We start from the raw sequence: 15,478 nt of genomic DNA, 5'->3' as shown, positions 1-15,478 counted from the left end.
GACAGCGGAGGATGTGCTGGGGCTCAGAGCCTTGGCCTCCGCACTGTTCCTTTTCCTGTTGCCTTCCTACCTCCCCAGGATGGGTTCTTGGCTTCCCTGCTCCTCTGCCACCCTCCTTCCCCCAGGGAGAACAGGCATGGGGTACATACACCCCACAGCATCTCGGGCAGCGGGTGGATGATGCCACAGGTCATTTGGCCAGCAGCGAGGCCGGGCTAAGCCTCTTCCACCCCATCCAGGTACTTAGCGCATCCTGGTGCCGAAGGAAGTTGCAGTGCCCTTGGGGGTGGTCCATCCTCTGTGGGTTGGGGCAGTGAGCTCTTGGGATGGGGAGAGGCCTGGCTCTACTACCCTGTCCCTGCCCGGGCACAGCGCATCGGTCTGTCCAGTAGCTGGTGAGGAAAGCACTGAGTCTGAGCCTCTTGGGTCTGCACTCGCGCCATGGAAAGCTTTGTGCCCCAGGGAGCATGACACTAAACAGCAAATGAAAACATCGGGACAGATGAAGAGAGAGAGAGAATATAGAAGAGAAAAAAAAAAAGCTTTATATTTTAGTACCTTTAATGACACTTTTTATGCACTTTATGAACAAGGGGTCTCCATGTTTATTTTGTCCTGGGCGCTGCAAATTATGTAGCAGATCTGTGGTTCATCTGGGTCCACCCATCTGCTCCCATTTCCCTGTCCCTCAGCCCCTTGTGGGCTCACTTCCCTCCTTCCCCAGGCGGGATCCCTGTGTCTCAGACGAGTCTTAGCTGTTAACATCCCCCTGAACTCTGTGGTCTAGTTTGCTGTTCCTTAAGAAGCACGCAAGTTCAATGGCACCGCTTCTTGCTGTGTATGGGGGACGCGCTCTTTTCCCCCATTACATATTTTTTAAAGAAAATGAAAGGTTAGCATAACTGTTTCCAGAAAACACATTGAATCACTTAGTTGAGTCTCAGCCAGTTGCTGCAACATTAACCTTTGAAGCAAACTTCATCCAACACACAACACCAGCCTGCAAGCCCCAGCCTCTTGAAAATGGTGTGCTGGGCAGCTGGCGGATACAGTGGCTTCTGCAGATTCAGCAACAAAAATATTTTTGTAACAGGAGCAGTGTATACTTTGCAAGGAAGAGAAAGAAGTAGTTGACTTGCCTCATGAGGTTAAAAGAAAGTTGCCAATTTTTCTTTTAGTTTTATTTGTTCGTTTTCTTGCTCTTCTCTCCAAGCTTTAGTGAATGAGATTGCAACGGAGAGGAGCGAGCGCTCAAGGGCTTTTAGGCCAAACCCAGCGTGGCCAGAAGCTGAAATGTTGATGGATCATTGTTTTTAGGTCCGCTCTAGATGATTTTTGGCTGAGCCAGCGTCTGGAGAATTCCAGGAATCAATCCCCTTTCCTCTTGCGGCTGTAAGAGTTTGCAGGCATCATCTGACCTCTTTGCGAAGCTGTATGAAAAGAGATTTATTAAGGACTCTGGTGCTTGTTTTTTTTCTTTTTAAAAAAATAAGTTTATTGATTTGTATTTATTTGGGGCTGTGTAGGGTCTTCGTTGCTGCGCACGGGCGTCCTCTAGTTGTGGCGAGCAGGCGCTACTGTTCGATGTGGTGCGCGGCCTTCTCATTGCGGTGGCTTCTCTTTGTTGTGGAGCACGGGCTCTAGGCGCGCAGGCTTCAGTCGTTATGGCTCGCGGGCTCTAGAGCGCAGGCTCAGTAGTTGCGGCGCACGGGCTTAGTTGCTCCGTGGCATGTGGGATCTTCCCAGACCAGGGCTCGAGCCCGTGTCTCCTGCATTGGCAGGTGGATTCTTAACCACTGCGCCACCAGGGAAGTACGTCTGGTGCTTGTTTTGATCTCACCAATTTAACCATTGTCTGCTAATAGGTTTTTTTTTTTTTTTTTTTTTTTTGAAATCTACCAGGTCTTCTGGAAAGATCCGTAATTGTCAGAGCTGGGATGACTTTGGACATCACCAGACTCGACTCCCTTATTTTAGAAGTGATAAAACTGAGACCCAGAGAAGTCTGTCAAGTGACCCAAGGTCGGAGTGAGTTACTGCAGATGCCCTGCTCCCTGGGACTGTGTGCTCCCCGCCTGCGTGGAGGCTGTGGGCGCGCCGTGTGTGTTTTGTCTGTGTCTTCACGCCGCACCACCCTTTGTGGGTGCTGGAGGATAAGCCCATAGCAAGTCATCAGCCAGGGCCCTTACTCAGCACAGGCCTTTTCTTCCCTGTGGGAATCAGCAGTTGTGATGCCCCTTCCGGGGTAGCCCAGGCCACACAGCGAGCCCGTGAAGCAGGCAGTTCCACACAGCCGGGGCTTGTCTGAGGGTAACACGGTGGCCTGGGCCCTCACGCTGAGGACGTGTGACCTTGGCTTCCTCTGCTGGCCTCTGCTCTGATTTCCTTCAGCTCCCGTCTCCTGCCCCTGCCCCGTGGCAAGGTCTGGCACAGAGAGGCTCTTTTTTGGTAGCTGGCTGTGCACCTGAGCATCTGGGCATTGAGCACTGGTGAGAACACCTGGGCTCTCTGCGCCACCACCACCAGCTGCAGGACCGTCGGTCCCCTGGCGAGCGAAATGGGCGCTGTGCCCGTCCCATCTGCTCATGGGACAAAGCACAAGGCATGTAGGGCATGCGAATAAGAGGGAGGTTTGTCTACATTGATCAGGCTCTGCTCGGACCACTTATATTTCATGATGACTGCCCTGGAAATTTGTGACCATTGCTTTCCTTGGAAGCGGACTCTTCTCCTCTTGCTCCCCACCGCCAAAAAGAGAAACGTGCATGAAGGAATATACACTTACAGATGTATTAGGATTACCACTGTAAAAGGAACCATTTTTTCCTAAGCTTCGGTGGACTCTGATAGCGGCCCAGCACGCAGCCCTCCTCCTCCCTGCTGGCACAGCCCTGAGTTTGTTTTGGGTCCCCTCCTGACCCCCCGCCCCCGCCATTCCTAACTCAGGCAAATCCTAAGGGGCTAAGGCAGTCACCAGCACTACGACCCCCCCCCATGCCTAAGGGTGGTTGAGGATAACCTTATGACCAGACAGTGGCTGATGACCCATGAGACCCATGAGGAAGAATGTGCTGGGCCCTTCTGCATTCTTAGCTCTTCTGAAGGACACACAAGGGAGAAGAGAGTCTATTACTTCCAGTGGGCATTGCTACATGTTTATGTCATGCCTGGGATGATGGTGGCCCTCTTGTGACCATGAGCCCAGGCTGCCGTCGATCAGATGGAAAGAAGGCAGGAGCTTCTTCTTGACATTGTCCTTGAGCCTTTGAGGTGATCAGCCCTGCCGTCACGCCCTCGAGTAGGTGGATGTTTACTCCGTTTTGCATTGGGTTTTTTGTTACTTGCAGCTGAAAAAAAACCCAAACAAACCCTAGCTGATGCACCTAGATCATTTTTAGTGTTGATCTCTATTTAGCCTTTAAGGAAGATTCTAGGCTGAGCTGCCCTTGGGGAGGGAGATGGATTATATCTCTTTTTACTGCTGTGTGTTCTGCTGGCTTGTGTGTTTCCCCCCAGCATCAGACAGTAAGCCTGGAGGGCACGGGTGGGTTTCGTTGATCTTTCGCGTTCCCGGTGCCAGGCCCGTCCTCAGTGAGCGCTTGTTGAGAGAGTTCTCTTTCACGTAGGCAGCGTTTTGTGGGAGCGGTGATGCCAGGCCTGCTGGCTGTTATCTGTTTGTTTGTTGGCATCTAAATAACGGTGAGAGCCTTCTTTAATCATGCTACTCACCAACCTCTTCCAGGTTTTAGCAGCAAACCTGTCCCACACTTAGTATCCTGCCTACGGCTCGTAGTTAGTGATCTAACCCGGACATGGAGTCCACACGCAGGACTCTGACACCCTCGTCCGGGCTGTCTCCATCCACCTGGCTGCCATGGCCCACGACCCAGTTGTTCTCGGGATCCGTGTTCCCTTCCAGCCCCTCTTGTTGACTCTGCTATGGGGCCGGCATGTAGCCCAAGCGAGTCACTTGCAAACCGAGGATGATGTGCCTTTCAACGTGGACGTCCCCTCTTTCCCACTGGCCTCCCAGGCTCCTCCCTCTCATGGGCAAGAGCGTGACCCTGAGAACGGACAGTGTGCTGGACTCACTTTGGGCTGCCCCTCGTCCTGGAGGGATTGGGACCACGTGAGCCACACGTTCCCCTGGTGGGGCCCGAGGGCTCCTGCTCAGCCCTCATCCGGAGCCTCGGGGTTGAGCTTTTGCCACGTTCAAGCTCCCCATATCCCGGCTTTGCTGTGTACGCGACTTGCATTTCACCCTCCCTCCCCGCCAGTGGCTGGCGAATCTGGAGACAAGGAACAGGAGCCGCACGCCCCAGTCTTCCTCCTTCCCCCTCTGGCTCCTCCCGGCTGCCAAGTGCAGGATGGACGTCAGCGCCTTCACTTCGTAGGCATGTTGCGAGGCTCCTGCGAGATGCTGAGATGTGGGCTGTTAGGAGGGGGTCGGGCATCTCCAAATTGGCCTGTGGCCGGGCCGCTTCACAGGGAGGCTCAGGCAGAGTGTCTGCCGCAGGGAGCCTGGAGCCGGCTTTGATGTGGGCGGCCTGGGAACCAGCCTGCGGACGGCAGCGCGGGGTTAAACCGGGAACGGGTGGCCCCAGGGTTTCCCATCCGCTGGTCAAGGCCGAGGCGTGCCTTGGCGCTTCCAGCCGTATCTGCTTTTCATCTCCCCCCGAGACCCCCGTGGAGCGTGTGTCTAGACAGCTGTGGAATAAAACGCTCAATTGCCGAAGAGGAATTTGGCCAGCAGAGGTATAGCTGCGCCGAGCAGACAGGGCCAAGGTGAGGAGGGAGGCTGAGAATGAACCCCACTGGATCTGGAGCAGGCTGGGGAGCCTGACGCTCGTGCGGCCCGCTGGCACCTGCGGGAGACACGAGCCAAACGGCCCCCAGAAGGCATTTTGACCTCATGAAGGGCTGTAAATCTGGCCTGGCCCACACCTCTGCCCCACGTCACGCTCTTGCAAAGATTTCTGCCTGCAATTAGAATTCACATTAACACCTACAAGGAGTGAAGGTCTGGGAGGTGGGAGACCTGTTCTCTCGTTTAGCCAGGCTGCTCGTGAGCCGTGAGGAGTCACTCCCTCTCTGAGCCTCCGTTTCCACATCTGTAAGATGGGGGGAACATGCCCTAACTGCCAAGGGGGTCACGAAAGTGCTTTGTCACCTGGGAGGTACAATGTCACCTGTGTCATTCCTTTCACATCAGTCCGAGCTTCATAGTCTAAGAATCGCCCTTGATATGTGTCCACTTGCTTATTTCTGTCTTACGATTGTCCTTTAGAATTTAGGAGATGTTTGAGTGAATAAAAACTTAAACAAGGTGATTCTTGGTGTTGCCATCGGTGCAGGTCTGGCTAAATGACCACTTGTGATCCGAATTTCTGCCCCTTGTGTTGAAGTGAGGATTGGTCCTCGGGGAGACTCTGGGCTCCTATCGCCGGTGTCCACTTGTCCAAGCCTGCGTGGTCACTGCAGTGTGGTGACTTCACCGCACTGGAGCCAAGCTCGTCCACAGGCTTCTCTGGGCCCCGTTATTGGCCACAGGCCCGTTCCTCCCCAGTGGGTGCAGCCAGCCGAGTGGCAGGCCCTGGGTGTTCTCCTCCCTCCTGGGTGTTCTCCTTCCCTCCGTCCTCACAGCTTCTACTCCCCAAGAGCATGTGCCCCCTTTTCCCATCCCCTGGGCCTGAGCTCAGACTTGGAAGAGGGGAGCTCCAGGGAGCACTGTCTTCGGGTCACTCTGCCTTCTAAATCCGCCTGAGACCCAGGGGCCTGGGTCTGGACCCCCTCCTAGGGGCTGGGGGTGGAGGAGCAGGGGTGGGGAATGAGAAAATGCTGATTAGGACCTCCGCAGCGAGTCCTGCCCTGTAACCTTCTGATGTGATCCTCGGCCTGTGGCTGAGCTGAGGTGGGCTGGGCCCGCCTTTCTGTGTTTGCACTTGAACTCTCGCCTTGAAGCTGGTGAAAAGCAGCTGTAACCTTGGGCGGCCTTGCAGACCCAGCCCAGGAGCCTTCGCCACCGTGTTCTCTTGCCCAGCCCCCAAGCCCAGCCCTGAAAGCGGTCCCTGGGCCCTGGAGGAGTGGTATTGTCCCTGGCCGACCTCCCCAGAGTGGCCTGTGCTCATCGCTGGCCCTGCCTCCTCTCCACCCACCCGCTGTGGCTACTGGATGAAGTCATTGCCGGCAGGGGCGGCTGGCGCGGGCCCAGGGTAAACAGGCCACGCTGAGCCCATTGGCATGCTTCTGGATGAGCTCGGGGAGTGGGGACTGCAGGCCGCCCCCTCCAGAGCAGTACCCCACACGCCAGCCTCAGGCGACCGCAAGGGCAAAGTGTCACTGTCAGGGCAGGCCTGTGCCACCAGCCTCCTCCTAGGTGGAGGGCTGGGTGACACGCACTACTGTGTGGGAGTTTCGTTGGTGGGGTTTCCCCCACTGAGTCCGCATGGACCCTGATGTTAATAACAATAACCAACACATCTGATGCTTACGTGTCCCGATTACGTGGTGCTTCACTGAGCAAGGGGCTCTGCAAAGAGCCGTTCAGGTCTCTCAAGTCGCTTAATTCTCACAACAGACCAATGAGATAAGTGTGCCGCGTTATTCCCGTTTTCCAGATGAGAACACTGAGGACCGGAGTGGCTGTAAGCTCGAGCCAGGGTCTCATCAGGCCGCCTGGTCCCAGGTCTGCGCTCTTCACTGTGGCGCTCTTCTAGGCTTCTCAGTGCCTGTGATCTGAGGGGCATCGCTTCTCATGCAGCCCCTTAACGTTTGAGGTCTTGGATCCCTTCTGCAATATCCCTTCTTCCTCCTTGAGTTTTCTGACCCAGCTTGTTCCTGGCCAGCATCTTCCTTATTGGGGGTCAGAGGGGGTTCTTTGTGACTCAGTACCTTGTGGTGGATGAGAGTCTGGGTTCGGGGTTGCACTTTTAAGTCCCTGGCCGGTCTCAAGTCACCCAGTTGCTTGGAGTCTCAGTTTCTTCATCTGTTAAATGGGCCCAGTGATCTCCCCATCTCGTCAGCTGGTGTCTGCTTCATCCCCGGCGAAGGAAGTGCTCAGTAACCGCTGGTTCCCACCCCCTGCACCCTCCCAGCCTCCTCTCCTCTTTCCTTCTTTTTCGAGGTGGACGAACACGAAGACTCTTACCTCGCAATTAGCACTAGGCCTGGGCCAGCTCTTCGCTTTCTGGGCTGCTCCACACTGTTCAGAGCAGCTGCTCATTTTGTCTCGGGAAACAAAGGAGAAAGGAACTCACTCGGAGGTTTGCCTGGCTCCAGGGAGGAAGGGAGGGAGGGAGGAGAGCTTAGAGCCTTCTCAGGCGGAAGCCCAGCTCTCAGCCCTAGTGACGAGAGCTGGCTTTATTTTGTCCAGTTTGGGTTTGAAGAGTAGTTTGGGGCTTCTGACTCTGCCTGGCCTCCACAGGGCATTGGGGATCAACCAGGCTTTGCTGGGTTCATCAGCCCGCCAGGGACGGGTTGATGCTAGACCTTCCCAGGCAAGGAGAGAGCCCACCTCTCGGGTGTTGGCGTCTCAGGGCCCTGGATGCCTTGTTGCCCCCAGCCCCACGCCTGCCCCTCCCCAGGATTGCATGTGCTTAGCAAAGAGATGCACCGGACGGAGTCAGGGCAGCTGCAAGCCCACAGAGCTCCTGACCCTTCAGAACCCAGGAGGGACGAGCCTATGATAAGCGGGGACAGATCCACCCTTTCCCCTCCCCCCAGGGGTGTGGGCTCTGGATCCTTCCCTGTGGCTCTCTAAGCGTGCTGCAGTCAGGCTTGCCTCCAGTCCTAAACTTGTCCCCCTCTGTCTCCTGGCCTCTGGGTTTCAGAGCAAGTCTGTGCTGATATAGCTTCAAGATGTGCTGAGACCCTGAGTTGGCCTCCAGTATCCGTCCCACGTCTTCCCTGGCATGTGGTAGCGGCAGTGCACACTTGGTTTGCAGCAGCTTACAAGGAGGCACTGATTATCTTGGGTGGGAGGGAAGATAGTCCTCAGCCGGGAAGGGATGCTAGGGCTGACCTCGGTTTCCTGCAAGGCCTGGTGAGTATGAGCGGTGTCCCTTGCTTGGCATTCCACGACATCTTCGCGTTTATCCGTTCTGTTCACTTAACCAAATGCAGCAACGCCAACCTTGTGTTTCCAGGGAAAGCTGCCCGTACTACTGCTTGGCCGCTCCTCGGAGCTGCGGCCCGGAGAGTTTGTGGTTGCCATTGGAAGCCCGTTTTCCCTTCAAAACACTGTCACCACTGGGATTGTCAGCACCACCCAGCGAGGCGGCAAAGAGCTGGGGCTCCGGAACTCGGACATGGACTACATCCAGACAGACGCCATCATCAACGTGAGCCCTCGCCGCTGCACGGTCGGGTGGGATTTTGGAAAGCTGGGCTGGGCTTAGGAGGCAGGGCTGGAGGCAGGATCCTCAAGGTGCTTTCAAGGATCCCCTAGAGCAGATGAGGTAGAGGGCTGGTCGTCAGCCTGGTGGCGGTCTCCGGGGACTCCTGTGACGGGAACCTGAGATTCGCCAAAGTTTGCAGCCCGGAGGAGCTCTCCATGCCCCCTGCCAACCTGCCCCAGCGTCAGCCACCCCTGGCTGGAGCTGCTTGTTCAACTTTGTGGCAGGAGGGATGCTCACCTCAGCACAGGCTCTGTAGCCCCGAGAGGAGTTTGCATTGCCTTGTGGCGCGGCGGGCGGGGGGGGGGGGGGCGGGGGGGGCGAGGGCAGTCTGTGCATCAGGCCGACCCATTCGATGTCTAATGAGGTCAAGGATTATCACACACAATCTCACCAATGGCATCTTTTTCAATTCACATTTTTTCCACTTCTGCCGTTTCCCTATAGGATTAACCTTTCTAAAAAGCATTTTCCCCTACATCTATCTAATAAATAAGAAACAGTGCGTTTTGTGCACTCGCTGCCTCTGGTAGGCTTTATTCCCAGACTTTCTTGTGATTTTCATGAAGTAATGGAAATGGAGCAAACCATGTGGATTTCCAGACCAAGCAGCAAAGTAGGGGTCACATAGATGTAGCGGGGGTGGTTTTGAAGATTTGAAATACTGTGATACTGCAGCAAGTGGGCAGCCAGCCTATTGCCAAGACAAAGAAGATGTGTTGGGTGTTTTGGGAATTTGTAGTTGGCCTCTGGGCTTTGGAGCAAAAATAATAATAATAAAAAAAAATCTATCCATCTATCTACCTATCTATCTATATCTATATATATATCCCCTTTATGGCTCATCTAAAACTTTCTGAAACTTGTTTAAGGTCCTTTTTTTTCCCTAGTAAAATATCAGGTAGACAGGAACAAAACTCGGGCAAGAACTTGCACTCAGGGACCTGCCAGGCAGAGAAGTATATTGGACCATGTAATGACATAAACTCATAACCTTTTAATTTCTGCTTAATTTCAGTATGGAAACTCCGGAGGCCCATTAGTAAACCTGGTAAGGCCTTTTAAACATCTATGTACATGTCTTTTTTTTTCCTTTTGGTTTCTTTTCAGACATGAACTTGCCAAAGCACATTATCTAATTCTTTTAAAGTGAAATCTGTGGCTGTACTGTACCTTGCAAATTACTCTTCTTATTTTTTCTGGAAAGAGTGAGGCATGATGGAGTTTGGATTGGAACTGCTATGCCAGCAGACATGCTTATGTTTCAAAGTTACAAGTAAAGGCATTGGAATTCAGGTCCAATCCAGGAGTGGTTAAAGGAGTGGGTCTTTATTTTGAAGGTGTCAGCAGTTCTGGCCTGTCCCTACGCTGCCTAAGGAGCTGGCGTGGCTCAGCCACAGGGTTTGTCTTGGCCAGGGGCCCTCCTCTAAGACCTGGCTGGAAGGGGGAGTTACCCCGCTCACAAAGATGTCACCTAAGTTTATATTTTATTTAAGCAAAAAAGGGAAGCCTTAGAATCAGACAGTCAGAGCCAGGGTGCAGCTCAGGGTCACCCATCCCAACTCTCATTTACAGGTGAAATCGAGGCCTTGTTTAGCAAAGCGCAGGATGGCAGTGCCTTCTTGACGGTCCGTCTGAGTCAGGGACTGAATTCTCAGCGCTACGGGAAATGTGCAAGAAGTGACTTAAACTCTCCTGGCAGTTTTCCCTTCTAAGTCCGAGTTGAACGACCCTTTAACAATAGTGTTCAGAATGATGGTTGGATGGTGTGAGGCAAGAAGGTTCTAGCAGGATTGTTTCCTATGGTGTGGCGTTCGCTGAACTGTGAATGTATCTTGAATTGAAGCACACCCTGGTGACTGGCTTCCTCCATGATTTAAAGCTAGTCCGTGACAGGCAGAGGCGGTGAGATGCGATTGTGAGGCCTCTGCCTCCCCTGAGTGCCCGGAGCCTGCTCGGAGGTGAGCCTTTGTTTTCCTGACGATGAAGTCTGTCCGCCCTAAGCGCTATTAAGGTTGTTTCTCCCTGCCGTCAGCAGAGGACTCTTAAGATCGCTGGAAATGGGGGAAGCAGGAAGGTGTGGACAGCCATCTAAAGGACTCTGGGGCTTTTGGAAATGTATTCCGTGCCAAAGGAGCAAATGTGCATTTTGAAACTGTCTGTTGCTGTGCTTTCGGCGTGGTGATCACTCAGCTCTGAGTCGAGCGGGTGTCGATTCTTCCGTTGCTGAGATTGGCTTACGCGGCCCAAGTCAGGCCTCTCCCTCCACGACCCAGGAGCCCCCTCCCTCCAGCTCCCCCCACCTCACACATTTCCCTGAAGAAGCTCCAAGGCTCCTTTCTTGCAAATTCTCCACTCTGTATCCGTGCATATCTTCAGGTGAACCTTCATGGATTCAGTAAGCTGTTTCCATCTTGCTTTTCAGGATGGTGAAGTGATTGGAATTAACACCCTGAAAGTGACAGCTGGTATCTCCTTTGCAATTCCATCTGATAAGATTAAAAAGTTCCTAACGGAATCCCACGACCGACAAGCCAAAGGTAGAGCAAGGCCCAGGCAGCCCTCGGGAGATTTAGGCCTGGGGTGGCCCCCCGGGGGAACTTGGGTCAGGGAAAACGACACCCTGAAGGTCAGAAGGGAAAGGAACGCAGGCTATTAAGCCCGTGGTATTAGGTCATAGGTGTTGGACTATTTTCGACCTATGTTCGTGAATGTGTCGTGTGATTCAACCTGGTATGTACCAGGCATGATCCTGGGTGATTTTTGTACATCATTTCACTTCATTATTCATTATGTCATTTAATTCCTTTGCATGATCAGGTGGGAATTATTAGTCCCATCTTACTGATGAGAAAACTGAGGTTCATGGGGCTCATTCATCCCACGAATGTTTATTGATCCTTCTGCTTGAGTCAGGCTGGGGGTTTGAGGCTCAACAGGGTCCCTTGCAGGTGTGATGTTTACCTTCTACCCGGGGAAGAGAGGAGGCAGGTAGGATCCCAGTCAGGGTTTGAACCACAAGCCAAGCGCATCCCCCTATGGTCCTGACTCCACACAGCAAACTGGGGGATTGAACCCCATGGCTCGCGGTGTGCCCGGCCCAGCCGCCAACTAGGCTGACCTCTGCTGTCCTTTTGTCGTCACACCAGGCAAAGCCATCACCAAGAAGAAGTATATTGGCATCCGAATGATGTCACTGACGTCCAGGTAGGTAACAGAATGTCTGTGTCTGTCTGTGTCTTAAATTTAAAACAGACCTGAACTTCAGAAAGGCTCTCACGGGCACCCCTAAAAGGGAAACCTTACTCTGCTTCAAGACAGCTCAGTTTCTGGTTAACATGAAGTAACATTAGGAAAGAGAGGAAGGCCATTAGCCTTGGCCTCTTGTTTTATCCTTCATGTTTGTTTTCGGGTTCTGAGCAGGTCTTTCCTTCTGGAAGATTCCGCTCTTCTTTGAAGGCAGGCCTGAAGAGCCGGGGTGTTTGTCACTCCCCCATGCCTTCCTTTCACCACTTGCTATGTTGAAACTCACATTCCAGGAGTGCCCCAAACACCTCCCTCAGCCCCAGAGCTCCCTGCCTTTCCTTAGCTCTGCCGCCTGTGGCCTGAGGCTCCTGGAATGCCAGTCAGGCCCAGCATGACTGATGGGCTTGTCCCCCCCCCGCACACACACTCCCCGAGCTGCTGGAAGTTGTGGTATGTGGCTGCCAGACCCATAACATACTGGTATTTTAACCTTGATGAAAAAAATCCGGTGTAATCATAGGGGTCCTGGTACCTAAGGGCTTGGTTGAAACTCTTGTAGGTAAAGTTGGCAAAGAGCAGAACATATTGATATAAATATTAATATATTAATTACCGTAGTTAATTAGCTATTAATCGTGAACACACGACTATAGTTTAGACACATGTAATAAATGGTGGTACCTTTCTCAGCTGGCTTGCCAAGACTAAAGTGTGCCTCAGGTCTTGTTTGGGAACTCTGAGAGATGAAGGCGTAAGGGAGGAACATGGGCCCTGGGGTCCAGCTTCCTGGGTTCATGTCCCGGCTCTACTGTTTCCTGGTTTGTGACCTTGCGATGACTTGACCCCTGAGAGCCGCAGTTTCCTCCTCTCCGGAATGAGGATGACTGTGCAGGCATGTTGGTATGTGGTGAGGACTGAGTGATTTCGTGCGTATCAAAGCTGGGATGAATGGGCGGTGGTAGTGGCCACCAGCCACGGCGACCCTGCCCACTATTTATCACTATTTATCACGTGCTTGGCACTGGGCCAGGTGCTGGACCTAGATGGCCTCATCGGGTCCTCACGACAATCCCGTGTCGTTATCCCCGTTTTACAGGTGAGAAAACTGAGGCACAGAGAGGTTAAGCAACTGCCCAAGATCACACAGTCAGGAAGCGTCAGAGCAGGGGCTCCAAAGCAGGCCAACCACTATACTGCACTGACTCCTTAAGTGGTAGCTTAATTATCCATTAATAATAATAATGATAAAATACTTCCCTTGCTGTTATCCAGTAACGCTAGGAAATAGGCAATTTGAAGCAGAATCCAGACCCCTGGAGGAATTTTATGTTAGAATCAGGGAAGGAGGAGAAGCCAGGCAGGAGCCCCGTGGTTACTTAACATTAATACAGGTGCCCTTTGTCCTGAGCAGCAAAGCCAAAGAGCTGAAGGATCGCCACCGAGACTTCCCAGATGTGCTTTCGGGAGCGTATATAATCGAAGTAATTCCTGATACCCCCGCAGAAGCGTGAGTTAGAATTATTTTCCCTTTTCCTAATATCCTTGTGTTTCCTGAAGGTAGGGGGCAGGGGCCAGGGGGCTGTTCTTTTCGTATCAGCTCAGGTGATTGTGAGACTCCTTGACAAAATGCTCGGACATCCTTGGTCGCTCCTGCCGGTCAGGACTTCCAACCTGGTTCAGCTCAGGACTCCCCAGCAGAAGGTTGCTTCCTATCTTCCAAAGTCCTCTTGAGGGGGGGTATCAGATGGAAAGAGTGACATCGGACTTGTTATGAGTTTCCAGAACAGGCCTGGCTGGGGAAAGGGGCTTGGAGGAGCAATGTCCCGGAGACCTCAAGCAGTGGTCCTGTCCTAGGCTGCTGGATGCATCTCCTCCTGAAGTCTTCGCTAATTATGTCTGTTAGCAATCAGGCCGTACTTATCCACACCTCTAGAAAAGTAACCCAGGGAACATCAAAATAACATGAAAAGAAGTAGGTCAACTAACCGTCAGGGTCTGTTACCTGTATCGACGAAATATCCAGAGAGAGGTGCTAGACCAGGGAGGGGCCGGTAAACTGTTTCTTGGGGACCAAATCTGGAAGAATAGATTTTGCACTTTTAAGTGGTTGAAAAAATTTAAATGAGAACAGTATTTTAGGACACATGGAAGTGATATGAAATTCAAATTCCAGTGTTACGTAAATGAAGTTTTACTGGGTCACGGCCATGCCCAGTAGATTATATATTGTCTGTGGTGGCTTTTGGCAGAGTTGAGTTGTTGTGATGGAGACCATCTGGCCTGCAAAGCCTAAAATATTTCCTGTCTGGCCATGCACAGAAAAGGTTTGCTGACTCCTGTGCTAGACCATTGAGAACCATATCCGCTTATTGGACACTGTCATACAGAAGAGCTACAGTCCCAGCCACAGCACAAAGCAGCTGTCTCACAGTAGAGCCATCAACTCATCCCCGTAGGAGCTGCTCTCTGCGTTGTAACACCCATTACAAGCAAGTGGGCCACGGTCCTGGTACACGGTAGATGGTACACCCTCATCTCCTTCAGGGTCCATCTGTGATAAGATCATACGAGTGCTGGTAGGCATTTCTACAACGGACATGATTGATGATGTGGCCCTAAAACCTCAAAAGGATATAATGCAACCCATTGGTAGTTTAAGGCAGTCTCACATAAGTTAACTGTTACCCGACCCTGTTTGCTCTGGGCTCTTAGGTCCTAAACTGTGCCTCTGTCGATGTACAGTCGATCACCTTTCGTGGCAGTTAGACCAGGAGGGATGGAAACGTCACCATCGCATTTCCCTTTGTGTTGCAGCGGTGGGCTCAAGGAAAATGATGTCATCATTAGCATCAACGGGCAGTCGGTGGTCTCCGCCAACGACGTCAGCGACGTCATTAAGAAGGAAAGCGCCCTGAACATGGTTGTCCGCAGGGGCAATGAAGACGTTATGATCACCGTGATTCCCGAAGAAATCGACCCGTAGGCAGAGGCCCGAGCTGGACTTCATGTTTCCCTCAGAGACTCTCCAGTGGACGATGCCTGATGACTCTGGGCTGGTGGCGCTGGATGCCCAAGACCTTTGACCGCCATGTTGCTTGCTCAGCAGAAACACTGGCCCGCAGAATCCTTCTCGATAGGCCGTAGGCAAAGCCGGTGTAACGTTGTAAACCCGCAGGCAGAAGCTCGCCCTTCTGTATCGTATGTACGCAGTGTGCTTTTTCTTGCCAGCTTGGACTGCTCCTGCTTGGACAGTCAACGTTTGTCTCCTTCTTTAACCGAGTCACCGCGTTAGTCCAGCTAAGGCTGTTGCTATAACGTGTAGGTAAGAGGAAGGTCCCGTGGGAGCCAGGATGGTACCAGGCGTGTTTATGCTTTCCTCCGAGTCAGCCTCCGGAGGAGGGAGATGCCGAGACCATGGGAGGGTGAACGCTGGCTTCCAGAGTGGCCAAAGTTGCCTCTTTTAGGAATCTCTTCGGAACCGGGCGCACAGTGACTTGGAGTTTGAGCTATTAAAATACTCCTTCATACTTTGCTTTCTGGCGTCCTTCTTTGCTGCGAACGGCTGCTTGGAGTCTCTTTGAATTGATTATAATGTCAACGGCCTGCTCATTACACCACGTCGTCGGTGAGGGTCGAGCTTGAGGTCGCACCAGTTATTTCAAAATCCTCCCGGGGGTTTACCAGTGCCGTGAGCACTGTGCCTGGCCACCCTGGCTTCAGGAAAGAAGCCTGAGGTCAGTTGCCCTTGAACCTGGAGCTTTTCAAGCTAGAGAGAGGCTGTTAATTCCACACATGGTGCGATAAGTCTGCAAAGATTTTCTGGACCCTCTGCTGTGTGC

The 15,478-nt window shown here is 52.7% G+C and overlaps 1 protein-coding gene across 1 annotated transcript in view; it reads left to right on the top strand.

Annotated features, from left to right (window-relative positions):
• HTRA1 (HtrA serine peptidase 1) overlaps positions 1-15,166 on the top strand; it is a 56,123-nt gene extending 40,957 nt beyond the window's left edge. The window contains exons 4-9 of the mRNA XM_059053024.1: positions 8,145-8,339; positions 9,412-9,444; positions 10,819-10,933; positions 11,543-11,600; positions 13,051-13,146; positions 14,454-15,166. Coding sequence (XP_058909007.1) covers positions 8,145-8,339; positions 9,412-9,444; positions 10,819-10,933; positions 11,543-11,600; positions 13,051-13,146; positions 14,454-14,622 — 666 coding nt within the window. The 3' untranslated portion in view covers positions 14,623-15,166. The remainder of the gene's footprint in view (positions 1-8,144; positions 8,340-9,411; positions 9,445-10,818; positions 10,934-11,542; positions 11,601-13,050; positions 13,147-14,453) is intronic.
• The last annotated feature ends 312 nt before the right edge of the window (positions 15,167-15,478 follow it).

The sequence above is a fragment of the Kogia breviceps genome, chromosome 2 (assembly GCF_026419965.1).
Source record: "Kogia breviceps isolate mKogBre1 chromosome 2, mKogBre1 haplotype 1, whole genome shotgun sequence".
Lineage (NCBI taxonomy): Eukaryota > Metazoa > Chordata > Mammalia > Artiodactyla > Physeteridae > Kogia > Kogia breviceps.
This window is presented reverse-complemented; position numbering and strand designations above follow the sequence as displayed.